At 45.8% G+C, this 19,225-nt stretch overlaps 2 protein-coding genes across 4 annotated transcripts; one reads left to right on the top strand and one right to left on the bottom strand.

Moving 5' to 3' along the window:
- Positions 1 to 77: 77 nt before the first annotated feature.
- Positions 78 to 5,663, bottom strand: M6PR (mannose-6-phosphate receptor, cation dependent). Its single transcript, XM_083885011.1, has 7 exons — positions 5,540 to 5,663; positions 3,936 to 4,106; positions 3,572 to 3,744; positions 3,373 to 3,482; positions 3,057 to 3,187; positions 2,375 to 2,501; positions 78 to 1,824 (listed from the first exon to the last, which is right to left on the bottom strand). The coding sequence occupies exons 1-7, from the start codon at positions 5,602 to 5,604 to the stop codon at positions 1,702 to 1,704; spliced, it is 900 nt and encodes a 299-aa protein (XP_083741137.1). The 5' UTR covers positions 5,605 to 5,663; the 3' UTR covers positions 78 to 1,701.
- Positions 5,664 to 5,967: 304 nt separating this feature from the next.
- LOC310924022 (killer cell lectin-like receptor subfamily G member 1) lies at positions 5,968 to 18,598 on the top strand. Of its 3 annotated transcripts, none has more exons than XM_083885012.1 (5): positions 5,968 to 6,159; positions 14,132 to 14,224; positions 14,901 to 15,052; positions 16,910 to 17,013; positions 17,960 to 18,598. In XM_083885012.1, exons 1-5 carry the CDS (start codon positions 6,030 to 6,032, stop codon positions 18,069 to 18,071), a joined length of 591 nt encoding a protein of 196 aa, XP_083741138.1. In that variant the 5' UTR covers positions 5,968 to 6,029; the 3' UTR covers positions 18,072 to 18,598. The 3 variants fall into 3 exon arrangements, with proteins under 3 accessions (XP_083741138.1, XP_083741140.1, XP_083741139.1); XM_083885014.1 differs by lacking the exon at positions 5,968 to 6,159 and adding an exon at positions 7,732 to 7,828; XM_083885013.1 differs by lacking the exon at positions 5,968 to 6,159 and adding an exon at positions 9,162 to 9,402.
- Positions 18,599 to 19,225: the final 627 nt, after the last annotated feature.

Below are 19,225 nucleotides of genomic sequence, written 5' to 3'. Positions count from 1 at the left end.
CACAACGCACCACACACTAAGCATGCTTTACTTTTGGGTGAGAAAAATGCTCTTGCTACATCAGCACAACACTTCACCACGTTTTTTGGTCACTTTATTTTTGAAAGTTTTGTTTTGTACAAAAAAAAAAAATACCTTAGACACCACCATGAGAACAGTAACAGACTTACTGACTTCCTATTTTTCCCATGTTATGAGAAAGATTGAGACTGTAACAAAAGTCAGAGAAAGCAGGAATTGCTTGCCCACTCCAAACCCAGAAAGAAAGCAGGGCCACCCCCTTTTCTCTCAGTGTCTTAAAAATACATGAACCTTGTCAGTACTCTGCTGTTAACATAGTAGTGGCTTGCTCATTCACAGTCTGCCCCCCTAGACTGAGGGCAGTTCTCTGCCAGTCCAGGGTAGAATGGGATTGCTCAGTCTAGCCTCTCAAATAAAAAGCAATTTAGAATCAAGGTGCGAAGTCCCTGAAGGTTCCCATTAATTCTACAGCTCAAGTGTACCTGCTGTTCACCAGGGCCCAAAGAGGAGGTCTTTCTCACTCCCAGCCAGTGGCAGTATGTTAAGTACCATCTGCAAAGGGCTAGTGTTTCAAGACTGGCCTGCACCGTGCTTATGAGGAAAGTGATTTATGAAAGCTGACCGTGTAAGAGTCCTTCATGCAGTTCTCAATGTGTTAGCATTCTTAGCCTGGGCTTCCACGGTTCCTTTGATACAAAAATAAATTCTGACAGCTTCTTAGGAAAACCCTCTGCAAAACAAGGAACTTCTGGGGAGTGTGAAAACACAAGGCTGACAGTGACTGAGGTGTGTGGGCAGTCACCTCAGGAAACTTGTGTCAGAACTCAAGTGGCAGGTACCTGTCTCATTTTGTCTTGATGTCACTTTCAGTTTCAGCAAATGTTCCTTTTCCTTAGCAGCACATCTTTTCCTTTTGCTTCTCACCGATTGAGAAGACTGAGTCAATATTTTGACTGAAGTCATGAGACTCCATTTAACTCCTATGGTTTTTTAGCATTGCCCCTCTCTAGTCTGAGAGGATGGCATGGATCCTTTTACAGCTGTGGAAGGAAACTGTTGAGAAGTACACACCACTCTGCCATTAGGGAAACAAAAAATTGCAGAGGTGCTAATGCCTCTTCACCCCCTTCACCCCCAGAGTCTGGCATAGAGCACTCTGTGCCAGTTATGCTGGCAGAAATTGTATAACAGCGCAGAAGCTAGAAAAGTTGAAAATGCATTCAAAGAAAAATAATTCCAGTGTCTTACAAGATACTGTAAACCCCTAGGAAAAAAAAAAAAAAAAAAAGACACAAAATATCCCTTTAACAGTGTCAGCTGTTTTAACTCATAGCTTTTTTCCCTTTCTGTACCCTTCCATGCCCCTTTTTTCTTCTTAGTGATTCATCTCCCATTCCTGCTCAGTGCTGAACACTCATATTGCTGTTTTCTGCCCAACTGTCAACACTTCTCCCCTGAGCTCTGCTGCACTTTTAAAACCTAAGCCAGCATTATATTTATAAGACATGCCATTAGGAACCAGTGCTGTTCACATCCAAAGCCATCCATGGGACTTGACACACCGGAGACAGCGGAAGCAAACAGTGTAAAGAAAATCAGAAGTGAGAGAAGGAGAACTGGCTGGGAGGCACCTGGCTAAAGAAGCACTGGGGAGATGGGGAGCTCGGTGTGGAAAGCCTATCACATGGGCAGCAAGTGGTCATCCCGTTCTTCTGACTCCTCTCCCAGCTGGTCATCCCCCACGCCACGGTACGCGGCTGGCGCGTTCCGAGGCTTGGATCGGCACACAAAGTCACAGCCATCCTATGGGCACAGGACACAGCACCAGCATCAGACTATTTGCACTTGACGCAGCATCCAATCCAGAGCAGCTCCTGCCATTTCTCTTTTGCTAAGGGATTATGCCTATCCCTGTGCTACCTGAAACACCTCCCCGAAACTTGATATAAAAACATCCTACTCAGTCTTAAAAGCTCTGGACAGTTATGCAGCAACTGCAGCAACACCAAGGCAAGTATGAAGGATAAATAATACTGCCTACAATGACCAAGGTAAGATTTCACCTAGTCAGAAGTAAGCATTTTACTATCCCCAGGTGAATATTTCTACCTGGAAAGTGTTAACTCCTGAGGAGCACATGTTCTAGTTTGTTATGTAGCAGTTGCAGGACAGAGGCAGGGAATTGGTTTCAGCAAGGATTAAAAAATGGCCTATTTGAGAAAAAGGAAAAAGATACCCCCTTCTTCTGCTTCAAGGTACTCCACCCTGCTGGTAGGTCTACCCAAAACACAGAGTCAATGCCATTTTCTCCTAACATGGGCCAGGCTGAGAATACATAAGAATTTTTACTCACTGCCACCAGATTGCCCAGATCTTGCCAGAAGGCAAAGTGAGGAATCTGCTCCATGCCCTTTGCTCCCACAATGAGGCGCTGGTAGAGGAACCCACCAATGATGTAGACTGCAATTAGTGACACAAACCTAAAAGGCAGAATTAAAAAAGAAAAAAAAAAGTAAAATCACAGCAGAGAAAATCCTATAGAAAGTCTCTTCTGAGCCAGCTACCTGCCTCATTTTAGCATTTAGGAACAATGCTAGCACCACTCAAGAACAGAGCTGTTAAGAGAAACCAGACCATAAAAGGTCTCCAAGTTATCAATCTGCTTGTATAAATTTTTCAGCAGCATCATGTGAAGTAGTGCCTCTAAGCACAAACACAGAATATGAGTCAAGACTCCTGGTCTGAGTTCCCAGCTCTGGCAAAGAGCCATCATACAATTTTAGGAAGTCAAATCTCCCATGTTTCAGTGCACCTGTCTGTAAGCTATGAAGTGAAATGTTTACTGGGAACAGACCAGCCCTGCATCATGCCTTGAGCAAGAGCTTTTGTCCAAAAACCTCAGAAGAACAGTAACATCTAATGCTGGCTGTGGGAAAGTATATTGCAGTAATTTAGTCTTACTATAGCATTTGCTAAGTTTCTAAATAGCACTGGAGATTATGACTCAGGCACAAACAGCTCTTCAAATGACTCACGTGATCAGCAGAATGGAGCCAACACTGAGGTGGGAATTCTCAGCTGGACAAGCCACACTGCTGTCCATTTCAAAGAGGTAGAAACATTCCTGCTCCTTTTCTCGCTCTTCGGAAATAATGCTGAATGAACTCTGCAATTTGGGAAAAGTGAAGTCATGTGAAAACACACCCACGTACACTGAACTTCACCAGGAGACAGCTTTATCTGTCCAGACACTGGTCTGGCCAGCTCATTGTCCCTTCAAAACCCCTCTGCTCACAATCAACCATTGGTCTGGCAGCCTCCTGCTGCTCTCTCACCCCAGGTGTCACTCACCGCTGTAACTCCCCGCTTGCAAGAAATCATTATCACAGCTCGCCTCTTCTCACCACTGCAGTGCCTGCCATATGAATCACCTCCTTTATAAATCAGCATGATCCAGTCACCTGCCAGGAGAGAAACAATACAGGCTACAAATCCAGATCAGGAGGTGAAAGGTAGCTACTGAGTAAGCAAAGTATTAGTGGAATCGTACTTCCATTGAAGACCTGGGTTTCATTGATTCTTCCTATCACTGTGGTCTTTCCAGTCTGTCTATCTGTTTGCACCACGCCACCAAAGTCGTGCGAGGAGCTGTCGACCTCCCTGCACACCCTGAAATTGTAGACGTAGTTTTCTGTTTTGCCTTTCTCCACAGTCACGTTAAACCTGCAGCAGGGAGAGGAAGGAGAGACAACCCATTGGATTACCAAGAACACTCAGAGCAGTGGGAACTTCAGACCTGAAAGCCAATCAGAGACCATACTAACAGGGGGAGTCCATCCTGCAGTCTGACCCAAATCCTCCCTTCCCCTTGGCCCACTGTGCAGCCCTGAGGCCTGCAGGGTGTTGTGCTGTACCTCATGTGGCTCAGGGGCTCCAGTTTCTTCAGCAGGGCTCTCTCCATCTGTGACTCACTGCTCTCATCACCAACCACATCACAGCTCCTCTCTTCTGACTGCTCGGCCCCTGCTACAGCCAGGGCCACAAAGACCAGCAGCAAGGCAGAGGTATGGCAAGGTGGTGACATCCTGGACACATGCCACAGAGAACAGAGGATTAACTTCACACAGGATTAGCTTCAGCCCCCTGCAAACTCACTTCAGGGTCACAGAGTCAATGATTAGCCACTTCCTCAGTCCTGACTGCAAAAAGGAGAAGTTGAAGCCTAGAAACAACTCACAGTGCACAAGAGACACTAAATCTGAATCTTTTGCATAGCCATCAACGACAATTCACTGGGCTGATTTGGGGGCTCTTTTCTGAATTTGCCTTGAGACCACAAAAAGTTTTGCTGCTGAGCACATTAATTAGCTGCCCGAGCATAGTCGAGCAGGCTGAACACTGGAGTAAATTTCAGGCATAATCCACTGTTTGTTATGGCACTGCACTGAGAAGCCAGTCAGCAGAAAATTATTTATGAGGCCTCTAATCAATCATCTTCACAGCTCTCGTGTAAAGAGCTTGCAGGGAAGAGCCACTGTGATTAGTCAGGCTCTGTTTGTTCAAGTGCCTTAATCTTTATAATGATCTTCCCAGTACTCCTTTAGCTGAAAACCTGAAAAACATTAATAATGCTGAACTGCAACTTCACAGAATAGTTTCTTCCTTTCTTTCTCTTCCCAGTTTACACCAGGGAAGGAGGAAAGCAAGGCATCCGATGTAAGATCCAACCAGGCAATAATGAAGATGATAATAAAAGTATAGTAATAATAACAACAATAACATCAACAATAACAATAATCCATAAGATTGGGCTTTCAGGTTCATGCTTAAATCACATACGAAACGGTCAATGGTGGCACCAGCCAAACAGAGCAGTGCAAATTTACCCCCCTCTGCTTCTCGTGCCGCAGATTTTGGTAAAGCTCCAGTCACTGGTGGAAGGCAGACTCTCCATTAAACAAGCACTGGCTTTAGGCGGATATAGAGCTCTATGACTGACCCTAAGGATCACCCCAGAGCCCCGCAGAGAGCACCGCCACAGCCCCAGCGCTGAGCGGGGGCTCTGCTCGCCACGGGGCACCAAAAGCAGGTCAGGAACGCCGAAATCACAGAAGGGGTCAGGCTGGAAGGGACCACAGTGGGTCACTTGGTCCACCTTCCCTGCTCAAGCAGGGTCATTTTAGAGCACACGGCACAGGACTGTGTCCAGACGGTTCTGGAACATCTCCAGCGAGGGAGACTCCACAACCTCCGCGGGCAATCTGTTCAGTGCGCGGGCACCGAAATGAGGAAGCCCGTGACACGAGGACTCGTGACTGCTCTCTCCCGAGGCCAAAGGCAGGACCTGCCCTCAGCCTGGACGCGGCTTCTCCCGGGAACTCGCTGCGCGGCGCTCGGCCCGGCCTGGCCCGGCTCCTCCAGCGGGGGCCGCTGCCCCAGACCCGCCCGGGAGGGAGCGCGGCTCGGCCCCGCGGCCTCGCTGTGCCCCGCTCCGCACCTGCCCGGCCCGCGCACCCACCTGCGGCCGCCCCGGCTCCAGGCGCCGCCGCCCGTGGGGAAGAGAGACCGGCGGCTCATGCGCATCCCATGCTGGGCGGCCCGGGCACCACGGGCACCAGCGGCACCGGCCTCCTCCGCGCCCCGACCGGCTCCCTGCCCACCCCGCCAGCCGGAAGCCGGGGAGAGCGTGGCGGAACTGGCGCCCGGCGCCAATGGGAGCGCGGGAGCGGCCGGGACCGCCCGCCCAGGAGCGCCTCGCAGCCAATGACGCGCGGCGGGGGAAAGGCGGGCACGGCCGTGAGGGGGTCCCGGGCCGCGCCCACTTCCTCTCCGTCAGCCAATGGGCGATGAGATTCAGCGCGAACGCCCCGCCCCTACTCGCCTTTCTGCCAATGAACGACGAGGGCGGGCAGAGAGGAGGAGCCCTCACGGCGCGGGGCCGCCGTCCAGCGCAGTGCCGGGTGTGCAGTGCCGGGGCGGCGGGAAACAGCGGGAAACAGCCCCGCGGGATGGGCATCGCCGGCCTCCCGCCTGCAAATCAACTCCCCCGAGTGCTCTGTGACTGTCCCTGGCTGAAGTCGCGCTCTCCCCTCTGGTGTGCCCCGCAGAGGTTGGGAGCAGCCGCGGCAGGAATGGAAGGTTTCTCGGCCTCGCCCTTCCCCTCGCTCCCGCTGCCGGAGGGGATAGGAGTCCCTCTGTCCCTCTCTCGTTGGGCTTTGCCATCCCCACCAGGTGCCTCCAGAGCGGCATGTGTTGCGCCAGCACTCTCTCTCGACCCCTTCACAAAACTGCTCTGTGGCCTTGATCGCTCTGATTTTGTCCCCATTTTGTGGCTCTGGTGGATTCTCTCCGTGTTTTGTTGTTACACTTTGGAATAAAGGTGCCTCCCCCAGCTCTTGCAGGTTTTGCCACTACAGAGGAATTCCAGGTTCAGCGGTCAAAGTCAGTGTGCTTGAGCATCTTGGATGTCATTAATAAAGGTAAAAATGCGATGTAAGACTGGCCTGTTCAAAAGACATCTCTTTCCTTATGGTGTGCTCCCAGGGCACATCCGCTTTCCAGGAGGCTCTTACTGGAAGGGGCAGATGTTCTTTCCCAGAGTTCTGAGGCTTTTGCGTCCTCTAGTTAAGAAAGAAATACTGCATTTAGTGAACATACCGACATGCTGGAAAAAAGTACTTGTTTGAGAGAAATTTGGGAGGTTTCCCTACAGTAGGCTGCTTCAGTAGTGAAGAACTGGGGAAGAGGTGCTGCTGGACTCCTGGAAAACTGATCAGTTTAGTCCTGCTGTGACTCCATACTGACAGTATAGCGCAGCTGCAGAAGTCAGATTTTTTTATTCACACTTAGATAATATCTGAGAATTTCCTTCACACCTTCTACGTTGTGATCCCTCCCTCTCTACTTCCTGTCCAAAGAACTCAGCTTACTGCGGATATTAGGAAAAAAAAAAGGGTAAACCACATGAAAAGAGAGCTCTTAATTCTTTCCCACCAGCTTTCACTTCTTCAGTTCTTCACAAAAAGTGCTGTCTTTGTGGCCACTCTGGGCCAGCAGGCAGCCTGAACACTTAAAAAAAGTGACAAAACTGACAGGAGCTGGGAGAGACACCTTTATTTCAAAGTATGACAGAACATGCATGTATTGGAGAGAATATACCAAGGAAACACAAAGCAGGGATAAAATCAGATCTGGACACTTAAACTGTGTCTGAATCCTCTTCGTTACTTTTCAGCTATACAGATTGTATTCCCAGCTAAACTCTCCCGTGTGAGTATAGCAAATTCTCTCTGAGCTTGAGAGCTCTCTTTAGACTTCTCTATTATTCATTTGAAGCATGTAGGGGAGATTTTCTGCCTCGTCTTGCTCTACTGTCTTATGCCTTCCCCATTCTTTCAAGCACACACTCCCTATCTTGCTGTCCACAGGCCCTATGTAGGGTTGGAAGGAATCTTGTGGGTGCAATATGCCACCCTTATAGGCAAGAGCAGAAATTTGCAGAAATATACAATCCCTTCCCTGACACGTGCATTGTAACAAATTTGCCATTCTGTGTCAGGTAAGCATCTTCCCCGTGCAATAATTTCTTGAATTTAGAACATGTCACCAGAAGGGGGAACAGTCATCCCTGTTGGAGGTAGCAACCATCCCAGCTCCTTTGTTGAGCATGCCCAGACAATTACTGGAAATTAACTGTAGTGTACTGTGCTGAAGAAGTGCAGCCTGAGCCTGACCAATATCTCCATTCTGAGCATGAAATGGAAGGGATCAGAATGTGGATTAAAACAAAAACCAGCCAACCATGCAGGTAAGACATTTCTTGGGGTGCTGGAAGCATCACTACTCCCTACTATAGAGTCACAGAATCTTTTAGGTTGGAAAAGACCCAGAAGATCATTGAGTTCAACCATTAACCTGACACTGGCAAGCCCAGCACTAAACCATGTCCCTAAGCTCCACATCTGCATCTTTTTAAAATACTTTCATGGATGGTGACTCAACCACTTCCCTGTTCAGGGGAACCAGGGGAATTCTGCTTGATAACCCTTTTGGTGAAGAAATTTTTGCTAATATCTAACCTAAACCTCCCCTGGCACAACTTGGACTCTTCTCTTCAATGGTCAATACTTCAGAAGAAAAGTAGCCTTTCCTGTTGTAGCAGAATCACTAAGTGGTTGACTTGTGAAGGGACCTTTCAAGGTCATCTGGTCCAACCCCCTGCTCAAGCCATGCTTCCTACAACCTGGTCCACCTACAGCCCAGGACTGTGTCCAGGCCACTCTCCTTTGAGGGACACAACACAACCGCTCTGGCCAACCTCTATCAGTTTTCAGTCACCCTCACAGTAAGAAAGTGTTTCCTGATGTTCAGAGGCAACCCATTCTGTCTTTCAGTTTGTGCCCATGGCCTCTTGTCCCGTCATGGGTACCACTGAACAGTTTCACTCTTCTTGTACCCTCCCTTCAGATATTTATATACATTCATTGAATCCTAACCAAGAAATCTTTTCTCCAGGCCAAACAGTCCCAGACCTCTCAGTCTTTCTTCCCAGGACAGAAGGTCTGGTGCCTTTATACTCTTTGTGTCCTTTTAGTAGATTCTCCTCAATATGTCCCTGTCTCCCTTGTACTGAAGCTGTTGAGATGTTGGCTTGGAGGGACTTGAGAAATGCCAGCTCGCAGTGCCTGCCTTGTGTCTCAAGCACAGTCACACCAGTATTGGGTATAGACAGAGTTCCCAGTCCAAAGTGGAATTGTCCAAGGCTCACAAGGCTTCCTTTTCAAACCCGTTCTGTCCACCTCTACTCCCTCTTTGACAGCAGTTGGGCTGCCAGTTTGCTGTAGCCATTGTTTATCCCACTTTTCACCTTGTACTCTCACTATTCACCTTTTTTTACCTTGTACTGTCACTATCCCGCTGCTTCTGCCCTGAAGGGAGCTCCTCAGAGCACTTGCTCTATCGGTGTAACCACACCCTCTTGCATTGGCAACAATTAGAATACCTGTGAATTTTGTGATGAATCGCCTTTTCCATTAGCAGCTGTTCTTGAGACATCCTCCATCAGGTTAGAAAATGAAAGCTGCTGCAGTTCCCCTGCTCTCCATTCCGTTATAAATTTGGTTATCTTTAGCAGCTGGAGATTGAGTAGCAGCTTCACATTTCTTGTCTTCTGAATATAGCCTCAGATTTCCTGTTTCATATGCGTTGAGCCCTGTTCAACAGCCTGATTGAAACATCTTTTTGTGCACACTCCTTGCTTTGGCATGGAGGCAAGCAGATCAGAAATTTCTGCAGCTGATGAGAGTGGGGAAATAACATATGCTTCTGTCAAATTCTCTCAGACTCCTCTGCCAAGGGCCGAAGCTCCATGGGAAAAAAGAGGTGAGGAAAGATGGATGAGGTAGGTCAACCAAAAATTTTACTTTGAGTGAGAGCAAGATTTAACAGAAACACTCTGAACTGGCCATGGACTCTGAGTGCCAGCTTAGAGAGCTGTTGCTTTGGTTCTAAATTATTGTGGATATTTTAATGTGACAAAAGCTGATGAGTTAGAGACCCAGCATTTTCCCCTTCCCTCTCACCAACCTCCTTCAGTGTCTACTCCCGGGCATTCAACCCACGCATCCTTTTCTTCAAAATATTGTAAAATTGTCTGCTTGTCAGCAGCAAGAGGTCGTGAGCAATAGTTCTTTGAAGGGCAGGCAAGATGCAAATACAGATAAATTAGAGGTGCATGCTAATCAGAGATCAGAGACAGAGAAAGCATATGAGATCATCCAGCCTCTCTCCCGTGGGGCTATGTAGGATTCTTTTGTGATTTTTTCCTGTTTTCTGTGTTCTAGTGTTACATACCTCCCAGTGAGCAAATTTGCAGCTTTTGCTGCGCAACAGCTCTTCAGAGCACTTTACTATCAGGAAGATTTTCTTAGTGCTTTTCTTAAATTTTTTTCTTTCCTTATTTCCTCTCCATTACTCCTGATTAGACCTGCAAATGTCACACTGAACAATTCCTCTGGCAGCTTAGTTGAGAAATACCACCTTCAAAGAGTCAAACTTTGCATTGGTGATAGTTTTTTGTAAATATTTCCTTTATTCAAAATGGTGGAGGGGTTGGAAGCAGATGAGCTTAGGGTCCTTTCCAACCCGAATCATTCTACTATTCTATGAAATGTCAGTGTGCTTTAGATGAGTTCTGTTGCATTGGCTGCAACACTAATGGTTGACCTTAAATTTTCAGACGTGTTACAGAAAAGGGGACTCTCACTGTGGGATGCAAGATTTCTATACGCTGATCAGAATAATTTTGTATACCTGTGCTGTTTACTGCTCCCTGGTCACTTGCTTCACTGTGGAAACAAAGCCAGCACAGAAACTCCCCAGTTCCTATCTGGTACTCACACTCTGTCTGTTTGGAAGGCAGTCTTACTTTTGCATATTTTTTCATCAGAAATTATGTTTTCTGTCACATCAGAAGACACAGTAACATCCTTTTATTCCCTGCCATTCCTGTTCACCCCCACCCTGTTGAAAGGTGATTAACTGATGCCCTTTTGAGATGTTTGCATTTTTCTTTTTAACATCTCTCCACATTCTTTTATGGAACCTCACCTTTTTTAGCTGTGGTCAGACAGCCGTAGATAAGGAAGCTGATACTTGAACACACTTTTTGTGCATATTATTTGATTATTTCTCAGCTCTCTTCAGCATGAAAGAGATCTCTAAGGAGCTCACTTTAAGTAATTTTCTTTTGAAGGTCTTTATGTTCAACCCTGTCCCTGCCTCCATCACTTCTGAGAGATATTCTTTCAGGTATTTTTCCTCTGTTCATATGCACAGCCTTGCAGACTTTGTAAGCACAGTATCATGGATGTGTAGATCAGTCCTCTGGTCAAACCAACAGGTTTTGATACTTATGGACTCCTCAGAAATGAAGAGTTGCCCTGTTTGGCTTCCAGAGAACTTTAGATATGCTGCACTACCAGAATGTCAGTACAGCAGTCACTTAAGGCAGTGTTAGCCCGTGTAGTGTGCTTGCAGTAACGGCGATAACCAGATCTGTGGCACAGCCAAGGACAGAATCCTTGTATCTCAAATTCTTCTCCTTGGCCCTAGGTAGTCATGCTGTTCCCTTACTGAGGAAGCAGGAGCTGAGGGAAGCTATCTGGGACAATGGCATAACATTCTTCAGATTGTCCTAGATGAGGTGAATTGTAAAATGCTAACAGCTTTCAATTTTTGAACTGAATCTGGACTCACAAACCTAAAAATATTGGGTTACTTGCAAATGTTGCTTGCAAATGAATGGAGAGTATCAGAGTCATTTTTCCAGAGCACGGAGAGACCTATTGGGGTGTTTTGGACACAGAAAGTGATAACGCTGGGTATTTACATTGATGTCCAGCAGTCCACTTCCCCCCTTGGACAAACTCTTCCAGAGTTTGTGAGATAACTACATGGAAATATTTCTGGATGCTCCGTTTCGATTTTGCTCCTGTTTAAAACTCATCTTAGGTACTTCTCCCATCTACTCCTACAAGAACTTCATATGTATTTCAAGGGCTGAGGATCAAACAGAAACCCTTGAACCTGTTTTAAAAAGTGTGAACTGCAGGGACTCCTTTTTGCAGCAGGTAAAAATCCTGATTTGTGAAATACTTTATTCCACTTCTCTGGATTGATCTCTGCAGTTCAAGTGCAGCTTAAATTCACCTCAAACACTTCCTGTTTTCCCACTTCACTTCACTTTGTTTTTTTTTTTTCTTCCAAAATTATCTAATGCCATATTTTTTTCATTTTTATGAACTTTAATGACTCTCCCACTGCTGGGGTTGTGGAGGTCCCCTGGGATTTTGTTTTGATGATTGATGAATCATTCCTTTTTTTCTGCAGTTGGTTTGAAACAATAGAGAGTGAACTGCTCTATTCATTGCCAGGAGGCACCAGCTCCGTGCCCGGTGCTGACATTTAAGGATTAACCATTTCGCAGACTGCCATCCTTGGTTGCCTTGTCCTGGCAGTTTTCCCTAAAATGTAACAGTGATCTGAAGGGTGCAGGAGACAGTTTCTTTGGAGAGGCAAGAGAGGAAGGAAAACAAAAATACAAATGTGATCTCAGAACCAAGAGTTATGTTTCATCAGATGTTTATCCCCTTTTGCCAAGTTTTCAGTTGTAATCTGCAGAGAAAATACTCCACCCTACCCCTTAACCTTGGTCTGATTTCATTCTCTTGAGGCCTAATCTGATGACAAAACCCAAGCTGCCAGCGATACAAACAAGAGGAATAGAGAGCAGAATGAAGTTTGAATTCCAGACCCAGTCCAAGTCCTTCAGTTCTCCCACTGTCCCTTTGTGTGAGGCTGAGGAGTAGGTTGTAAATGAAAAGTCTTTCTGTATTTTGTCTCTTAAAAGAGATGAGATTTTGTTATGTAATAATGATTTTAAAAAATAAGAACTGTTACTATTTTTAAACTACGTTTGGGACAGCAAGAAGATCCTACAAGCTTCAGGAAACGTGAGAAAACCTCTATCTTAGTAAAGATCTTTCTACCAGAAGAATGATGCTTACAACAACACACCTTCATGATCTCCCTTGTTACCTTAGAAACTTCTTCTAGGTAAAACCACAGGCCTAAGTGTGTTGCTACAGATGAGAAACTGGCCTTAACATAGGTGAGCCTGCAAACTGCTCATGATCAAAATAAATTAATTTTTATTAATTTACTGATCTGGTCTACTTTCTGTATTTGGGCAAAGCTTCCAATGTTTAAAAGTTGTGTTCTTGTTTTTAACTGGAGTCCCTTCCCCTTCTGTTTTAGCACTGGCTTTCTTTCTCTTTCTCACAATATTCTTCATATGTGATCTGCATTTGTTTTCAACCTCCACCAAGAGATCAAATGTGTTTCTTTGGGTCTCGTGACATGGCCAAGAGAGAAGCACCTCAAATTTCATGAGATCCATGGGGATTTTGTTGCTAGATTTGGGTAGAAGGCTCTGGAACATCACAAAAGCAGGATGTGGTACACAAGTTAGCTGCACATTTACTGCTTCTTAGAAAGTGCTGTTGTCTGTGCAGCTATCATACTGAGGTTAATAAAACAAGCAAATCAAACTCTCCTGGGGCTCGTCCATGCCAGTAAGTGTCATCCTCTCTTCTGTCTGGAAGAGAAGAGATTTTAGTGCTGAGATTTCAAATGTTTCATGCAAAGCGAATGCCTCTCAGGTCAAACACAGCTCTAGGAGATGGCAATGGAAAAGCAACATATAGCCTGGAGGTTGTTAACATGTTGTGCTGTACATAAGCAGACCTTTATAGGCCAGTCCTGACCAGCCCTTTGAAAGTAAGCTATGTTGGGCTACAGTGGAAGTTGCCCCACTGCCGCTGCCACTCACCCTCTGCCACTGGCAGCCAGGGAACAGCAAACGATGGTGAAAGTGTAAAAGAGGAGATGTCCTAAGGTCTTCAAGGCTGGTTTTCCCATCCTGCCACCCCACCACGGAAGATGAAAATGTAGAACTGCCTTGGGAGTATCCTGGAAAGATGTAGCACGAAGACCATGTATCAAGCCTGTGAACAGGATGCTGAGATTAAACTTGTTGCTGGGAGAGCTGGCTTTTGTCTTTTTACACATAAGCTGGAAATGGTGGCTGTAGCAATGCAGCTCTCTGGTTCCCACCCTAAGCTTCAATGCTGAGGCAGGAGTGGATTTGTTGCGAGATTCCTGCCAGCACGTGGTGTCACATGGTGCCTAGGTGGCTCCAGCTCACTTGTGGTAGGTGCTTCCACAGAGGCTGGACCAACAGGCTCTGTGGCCAGGCAGGGGCAGAGCTGTGGCTGGTGTGAAGAAAGGTACCTCCTGGAAAGTTCAGACAGGAACTCGTGGCCACAAAGCAGCTGAAATGGGGCCCTGGGCTGATGGGCAGGGCCATGGGGAGGCCCCAGTTTGGCTGGGCAGGGACAGTGATGTCTGCCATGTGCAGAGTGTATGCAGACATGATGCTCTCAATAGTGCAATTCCTTGTGGAAATGCCCAGGACACAAGCAAACTATGTAAAACCACAGTCAGTTTTCACGTAGCTTATATTCACTATGGTTTCTTTTCTCTTTTACAGCTCCCTGTCTGTCGCCAGCAGTTCTGAAAGGCTTGGCCATAGGCTTTGGGACACTGAGCATCTCCCTAGCAATTGCTTTGATTTGGAAGATGAGTAAGTGCACAAAGGGCTGCTGAGCAAGAGCAACCAACAGCAAACAGCCAGCAACACATCTAACCACAGGAACTCGATTATATGGAGTTAAAACCAGAAGCTATTCTAGGTTACTACCAGCCTTATGTACCCACTGCCTTTCCAGAATATTTTGAAGAATTTATTCCTCATGAAGACTCCACGAAACCCATTTCACATCCTGTGGCAAAGAACAGTTAAACATATTAAAAAGTCTTTATAGACTTGCCTGGTAAATGTAGTGGTAAACTGTAGAACAAATAGTAATATATTTGCACTCATGCAGATGGTGCTAGACCTTGAGGAGGAGCTTACTGTTAGTTGCTTAAAATCCATCCACCTAAGGTGGGACGTGATCACACATTACCCACAGAGTGTGATGTGTTTTCAGACAGCCAGTTATGTATTATTGGGTATCTCAGTGGTTCAGTGGAAACCTGGGGGTGGGGTGAGTGTGTGAATGCTTGCCACCAGCATCAGAGTGCATGTGACTATTGTAAGATTTTGAAATTACACTGTTACTTTCAGAATCTTGTCCTGATTTGAGTTTTCTGTGTTTCAACTATCTAAACGAGTTGTTTCTCAGTAGGTCCTTACTGACAAATGTTTCTGTTGGTTAATGGTAGAGAAGAGTACGAGTATTTTGACTTCTTTACAGGTGACTGCCACCCACTCTGCCCTCAACAGTGGGTGGCCTACAGAGGGAGCTGCTACTCTTTCTCCACGGAGAAGAAGGACTGGAATTCCAGCCGGGAATCCTGCAGGGCACAGGGAGCTCACCTCCTGGTGATCAGTGATACCCGGGAGATGGTAATGGTTTTCTTCGGCTTTGAGGATCTCCCATTTCCTTGCAGATACCAAAGTGACTGACATACAAGCAGTGCTGTTGCTTCAGCAATATTTTGGTTTTAAAAGAGAGGAAGGATTTATGGCTGTGATGTTACACATCACAAAGTTTGCAGGAAGCAGAGAAGCAAAGGAGAGAATGGAGAGATGAGGATCACTGTCAAGTGCTCAGAATCATCCTACGAAGGATGGTAGGAGACAGCCTTCTCCACTGCTCCTCTCCACCTCCTCTCCTATTCCCAGTAAGGCTGATATGAATGACTACAGGAAATGACTGTGGGATTGAGCAGTCATTGCATTCATTGCCTACAAACTGATACCTCCCCACTGTCAAGGTATGCTTCCTTTGCAAAAGCAATACTTCTCCTCCCTGTGACTGCTCCAGCTCCTCCTGCTCAGTGACCCGTGCCATTCCGTGTTCATGCTTAGATATTTCTTTCTCAGTCTCTTTTCAATGCTTACTTCCTCTCTCTGCTGAAGTACCTCAATTGTGCTGGTGAAATAAGGAACCATGTGTTCCACTGCAGGTGCTCTCTTGGGGGCAGGGGCATGTGTGGTCACTAGAGAAATGGGTAGTGCTGATCACTGGGGCGCTGAGGCATATCTACTTAAGTAGAGCAGAAATCTTGATCTGGTTTTGCTCAAGCCAGGGCTTATTAGCTCAGGTCCAATGAACGTGGACAGTTTCCAGTCCCTGGACAGAAGTTGCATTGTGTGATGTTCTCTGGAGGATTACAAAGCCAAGTCTCTGCTTGATTTGGAGTATGTACCAGGCTCTCACATTTGCCTAGACAAATCCTGACTCCTTGAGAAATAGGCATCTTCCCCAGACTACCCATTTCTCAGCATGAAGAAAGCCTTCCTGTTCCTGCTGCTTTCTTACTACCATCTCTGGTACTAGAGTGTCACCCATTATCCCTGCTCAGACTCACCCACTTAAACAAGACTTTCCTAGCTATCGCTGCCTTGTACTGCAAAGGCTGTGATTGCTGGACCTCCACGTTCTAGGGAAGCACAGTCATCTCCAAAACACCAGTGTTTGGAGTGTTCTCCAGTGATTCCTCAAGCTGCTCCTATTTCCACAATTTTACCAAGCCAGGTTTGTTAATGCTTCTCTCTGAAGATGTCTTCTCTGAAGCTTTGTTTATGGCAGCAGGAGATAAGGATGGAGCCCAGCTATAACCCTGAAAGGGTTGTAACCCTTTGGTTGCAAAGGTGGACAAAAAAATCTTACCTCTTCTTGCTTTGTCTTTTTTCTGGGGAGAAGGGTTGGGGATGGGGGATTTACTTCAAGGCTGAATTTCTGTTGCAGGCTTCACCTTTTAACAATAATCAGAGGTGAAAAGTTAGCTAAAAGGAAATGAACGTTGAAAACCCATAGGAGGAAAATGTGTATGAAATGTAGAGCTTTCATATTGCGTTTGTTACACATATCTGTCAGTGCCTGCACTTGCTGCCCTACCCCTTCCTGATTTTGCCTTTAATTGTTAATACTTCATATTAGCTTGTTAGTTAGCTATGTAGTAGAGTGTTAATATTCATAGCATACCTTCCTACATAAAGCTCTGTGCAGGAAACCCCAGGAGACTGGGATGCAGTTCATGGAATCACAGAATATGCAGAGTAGGAAGAGACCCATCAGGATCATTGAGTCTGACTCCTGGACCTGTCATTAGAAGGTGTGGGAAAGCAGTATTGTCAGTCACTTAAGGAACAATGAGTTGAGGGGATGTATTTTGCTCTCTGTTCTCTTTACCTATCCTTATCTCCATTTTCAAGCTGGCTTTCATTAGTCCCTTTGTAATTCATCATCATTTCTAGGATCTGTTCAAGCGTATTCAAGCAGCATGTTTCTGGATTGGACTGAGGAACAGTACAAGCTCTGGATGGATTTGGGAGGATGGCTCTGTATTAAGTGATGCCAAGTGAGTTTCATTCTGTTTTAAAAACAATAGTGCTTATTCAGATTGCCTGGTGTTCCAGAACACCCAGAGTTCCTCCTCCAGATGTCACGAGCTTTCTTGCTGGGCAGATTTTCTTCTTCCTGTCACCTGTACTGCACTAAGGTCAACAGGGTTCACTTTTCACTGTCCTGCACCTTGTAAGGGTCTGAAAAGCAGGTCGAGTATTACTATCTCACTCTACTTCCCTCCAGCTGCTCAGACCAAGGACTTTTTTGCCTGCACGAGCACACAGATGCTTGCTCAGAAAGGCATATGGCTTTACTGGGTTTAGCCACCTTGCACCCATTCTGTTGAATGCCGGTGTCACTGGGTGCAAGGACCCAGCCCTTTCCTGCTCTACTCGTGCCAGCCTAAGTCAGAACCTTAATTTTATCTCAATCTTTATTTGGACAAAATTCATTTTTTTCCATGTGAAAAAACATGTTTTTATCCAGTGACTTTGCCTGGCCCTTTCCTTTTTATGGCATTAAGGCAATGAATTAGTTTCTGAAGCCTCTCCAGCAAGGAAAACTTGCCCAAGATCTCACTGTCAACAGGTCAGTACTCTGAGCACTTGGCTTAGTTCCCTGAATAAATCCAGCTTTCTGTTCCTACAAACTCCTTGAAGGCAGTGGTCATTCCATGAGATTTTCACCACTCCCGCTCACATGCTGGTGGATACCACTGCCACTGCAGGGAATTGTGTCTATGTTTGGTTCTGATTTGAGTTCTATAATGGCAAAATTACTTAGCTGTGGCAGAGTTCTTTAAGGTACATTTTATTTTCTAACAGCTGCCATTTGGAGGTCTGGTTGTTTCTCTTCCTCTGGGCTACACCCTCCAAAATCAGATGTTTTTAATTTCTTGTCTCCAGGAGACAATCTCAGTATTTACTTTCATTCTCACTACTGTTCTGTGTTTCTTGCAGGGTCCACTTTAACAGCTATGTGCAAAATTGTGCTGTCCTGAAGAACAATCAGTTTCACGCCTCCAGCTGTGAAGTTCTGGCTCCATGGATCTGTGAGAAAACGCTTAGATAAATCCCATGAGGTTTTTAATCTCACAACAACCTCCTCAGTGAGTTGATGATTGTTCTGCAAACTGAAGCTTCACACAAGAGCAAGGACTTGCCTTTTCCATACCCTCACTAAAGCGTTTTACAAGGACAGGTTTCTTGTCCATAAGGGTGATTTACTCTCAGCAATAGATCTACTCTCAGTCTACAACTGTTGGGTTACTACTGTTTGTGAACAGATGAGACCTGGAACATATTCCCTGGCCTACTCTTTCCCTTATTTATCCTATAAGGGCAAATAAAAGCTTTGTCACAACAGGTGTCTTCAGACCTCTGAAGGGGGCCTAATAATTTTCCCTCACTTTTAAGTGTCAGATTTAATTTCCATTCCCTGCATCTCCATTGTCTGATAAAGAGAAATGAGGCCTGCTGTTCATTGACAGAAACATATAAACATATTTCTTCCAGTGGAAGCTTCTCCTTTTGCATCCCAGTGGTATGAGTGGGAGAGAAGAGAGTGAAATGAAACCACATCTTCTGTAAATCCAACAGTGAAAATAAATTTTCAAGACTGCACTGGACCAAAAGTGTGTACCTGTGCCATTTCTTCTCTCTGTTGGAAGGAATTAGGCAGGTTTAACCAAACTAGTCAAGAAACTGGACTTCTGGAATCAAAGTAATACAGCTAATTCTGTGTAATTATTTAATCCACCAAGAACTGTTTTCCTCCCTCCTCTGCCTTTTCATACTGCAGATAGAGGAAGCAGTGGACAAACCCTTAATATGATGATCTTTAAATCAAAATAGAGCAGAGACAGGCTCAGAGTTTGAGTGCCATAAAAACACAGTGAATATTTGGGAGCACTGTCTTCAGTTCTGGGCTGCTCAGTACAAGAGAGACATGGACGTACTGACTGGAGAGTCCAACACAGGGCCCCAAATATGATGAAATGACTGGAGCATCTCCCCTGTGCAGAGAGGCTGAGACAGCTGGGATGGTTTATTCTAAAGCAGAGAAGGCTGAGGAGAGATCTTATTTCTACAATCATAGAAGCACAACAACCAACTTCAGCATTTCAATTCATATTACATATATTTGCTTCATATTCTTATTATAATCACAGGAAATCCTTACCAGCTACCAGTGGCATTATCTCCTATCTGCTTAACAGGATGTCA

Source organism: Zosterops lateralis, assembly GCF_965231275.1.
Source record: "Zosterops lateralis genome assembly, chromosome: 2".
Classification (NCBI taxonomy): Eukaryota; Metazoa; Chordata; class Aves; order Passeriformes; family Zosteropidae; genus Zosterops; species Zosterops lateralis.
Note: the sequence above shows the minus strand (reverse complement) of the source record. Positions and strands in the feature narration are given on the sequence as shown.

Bases quoted from the DNA above. Each gene is read 5' to 3' on its own strand.
- M6PR (XM_083885011.1), bottom strand. From the start codon at position 5,604: ATGCGCATGAGCCGCCGGTCTCTCTTCCCCACGGGCGGCGGCGCCTGG. The intron at 3,483-3,571 runs GTACGATTCCAC...CTCTCCTGGCAG, and splicing joins AACCCAGGTCTTCAATGGAA to GTGACTGGATCATGCTGATT. The intron at 3,188-3,372 runs GTGAGTGACACC...CCCAAATTGCAG, and splicing joins GCAAGCGGGGAGTTACAGCG to AGTTCATTCAGCATTATTTC.
- LOC310924022 (XM_083885012.1), top strand. From the start codon at position 6,030: ATGGGCATCGCCGGCCTCCCGCCTGCAAATCAACTCCCCCGAGTGCTC. The intron at 6,160-14,131 runs GTTTCTCGGCCT...TCTCTTTTACAG, and splicing joins AGCCGCGGCAGGAATGGAAG to CTCCCTGTCTGTCGCCAGCA. The intron at 14,225-14,900 runs GTAAGTGCACAA...ACTTCTTTACAG, and splicing joins TGCTTTGATTTGGAAGATGA to GTGACTGCCACCCACTCTGC.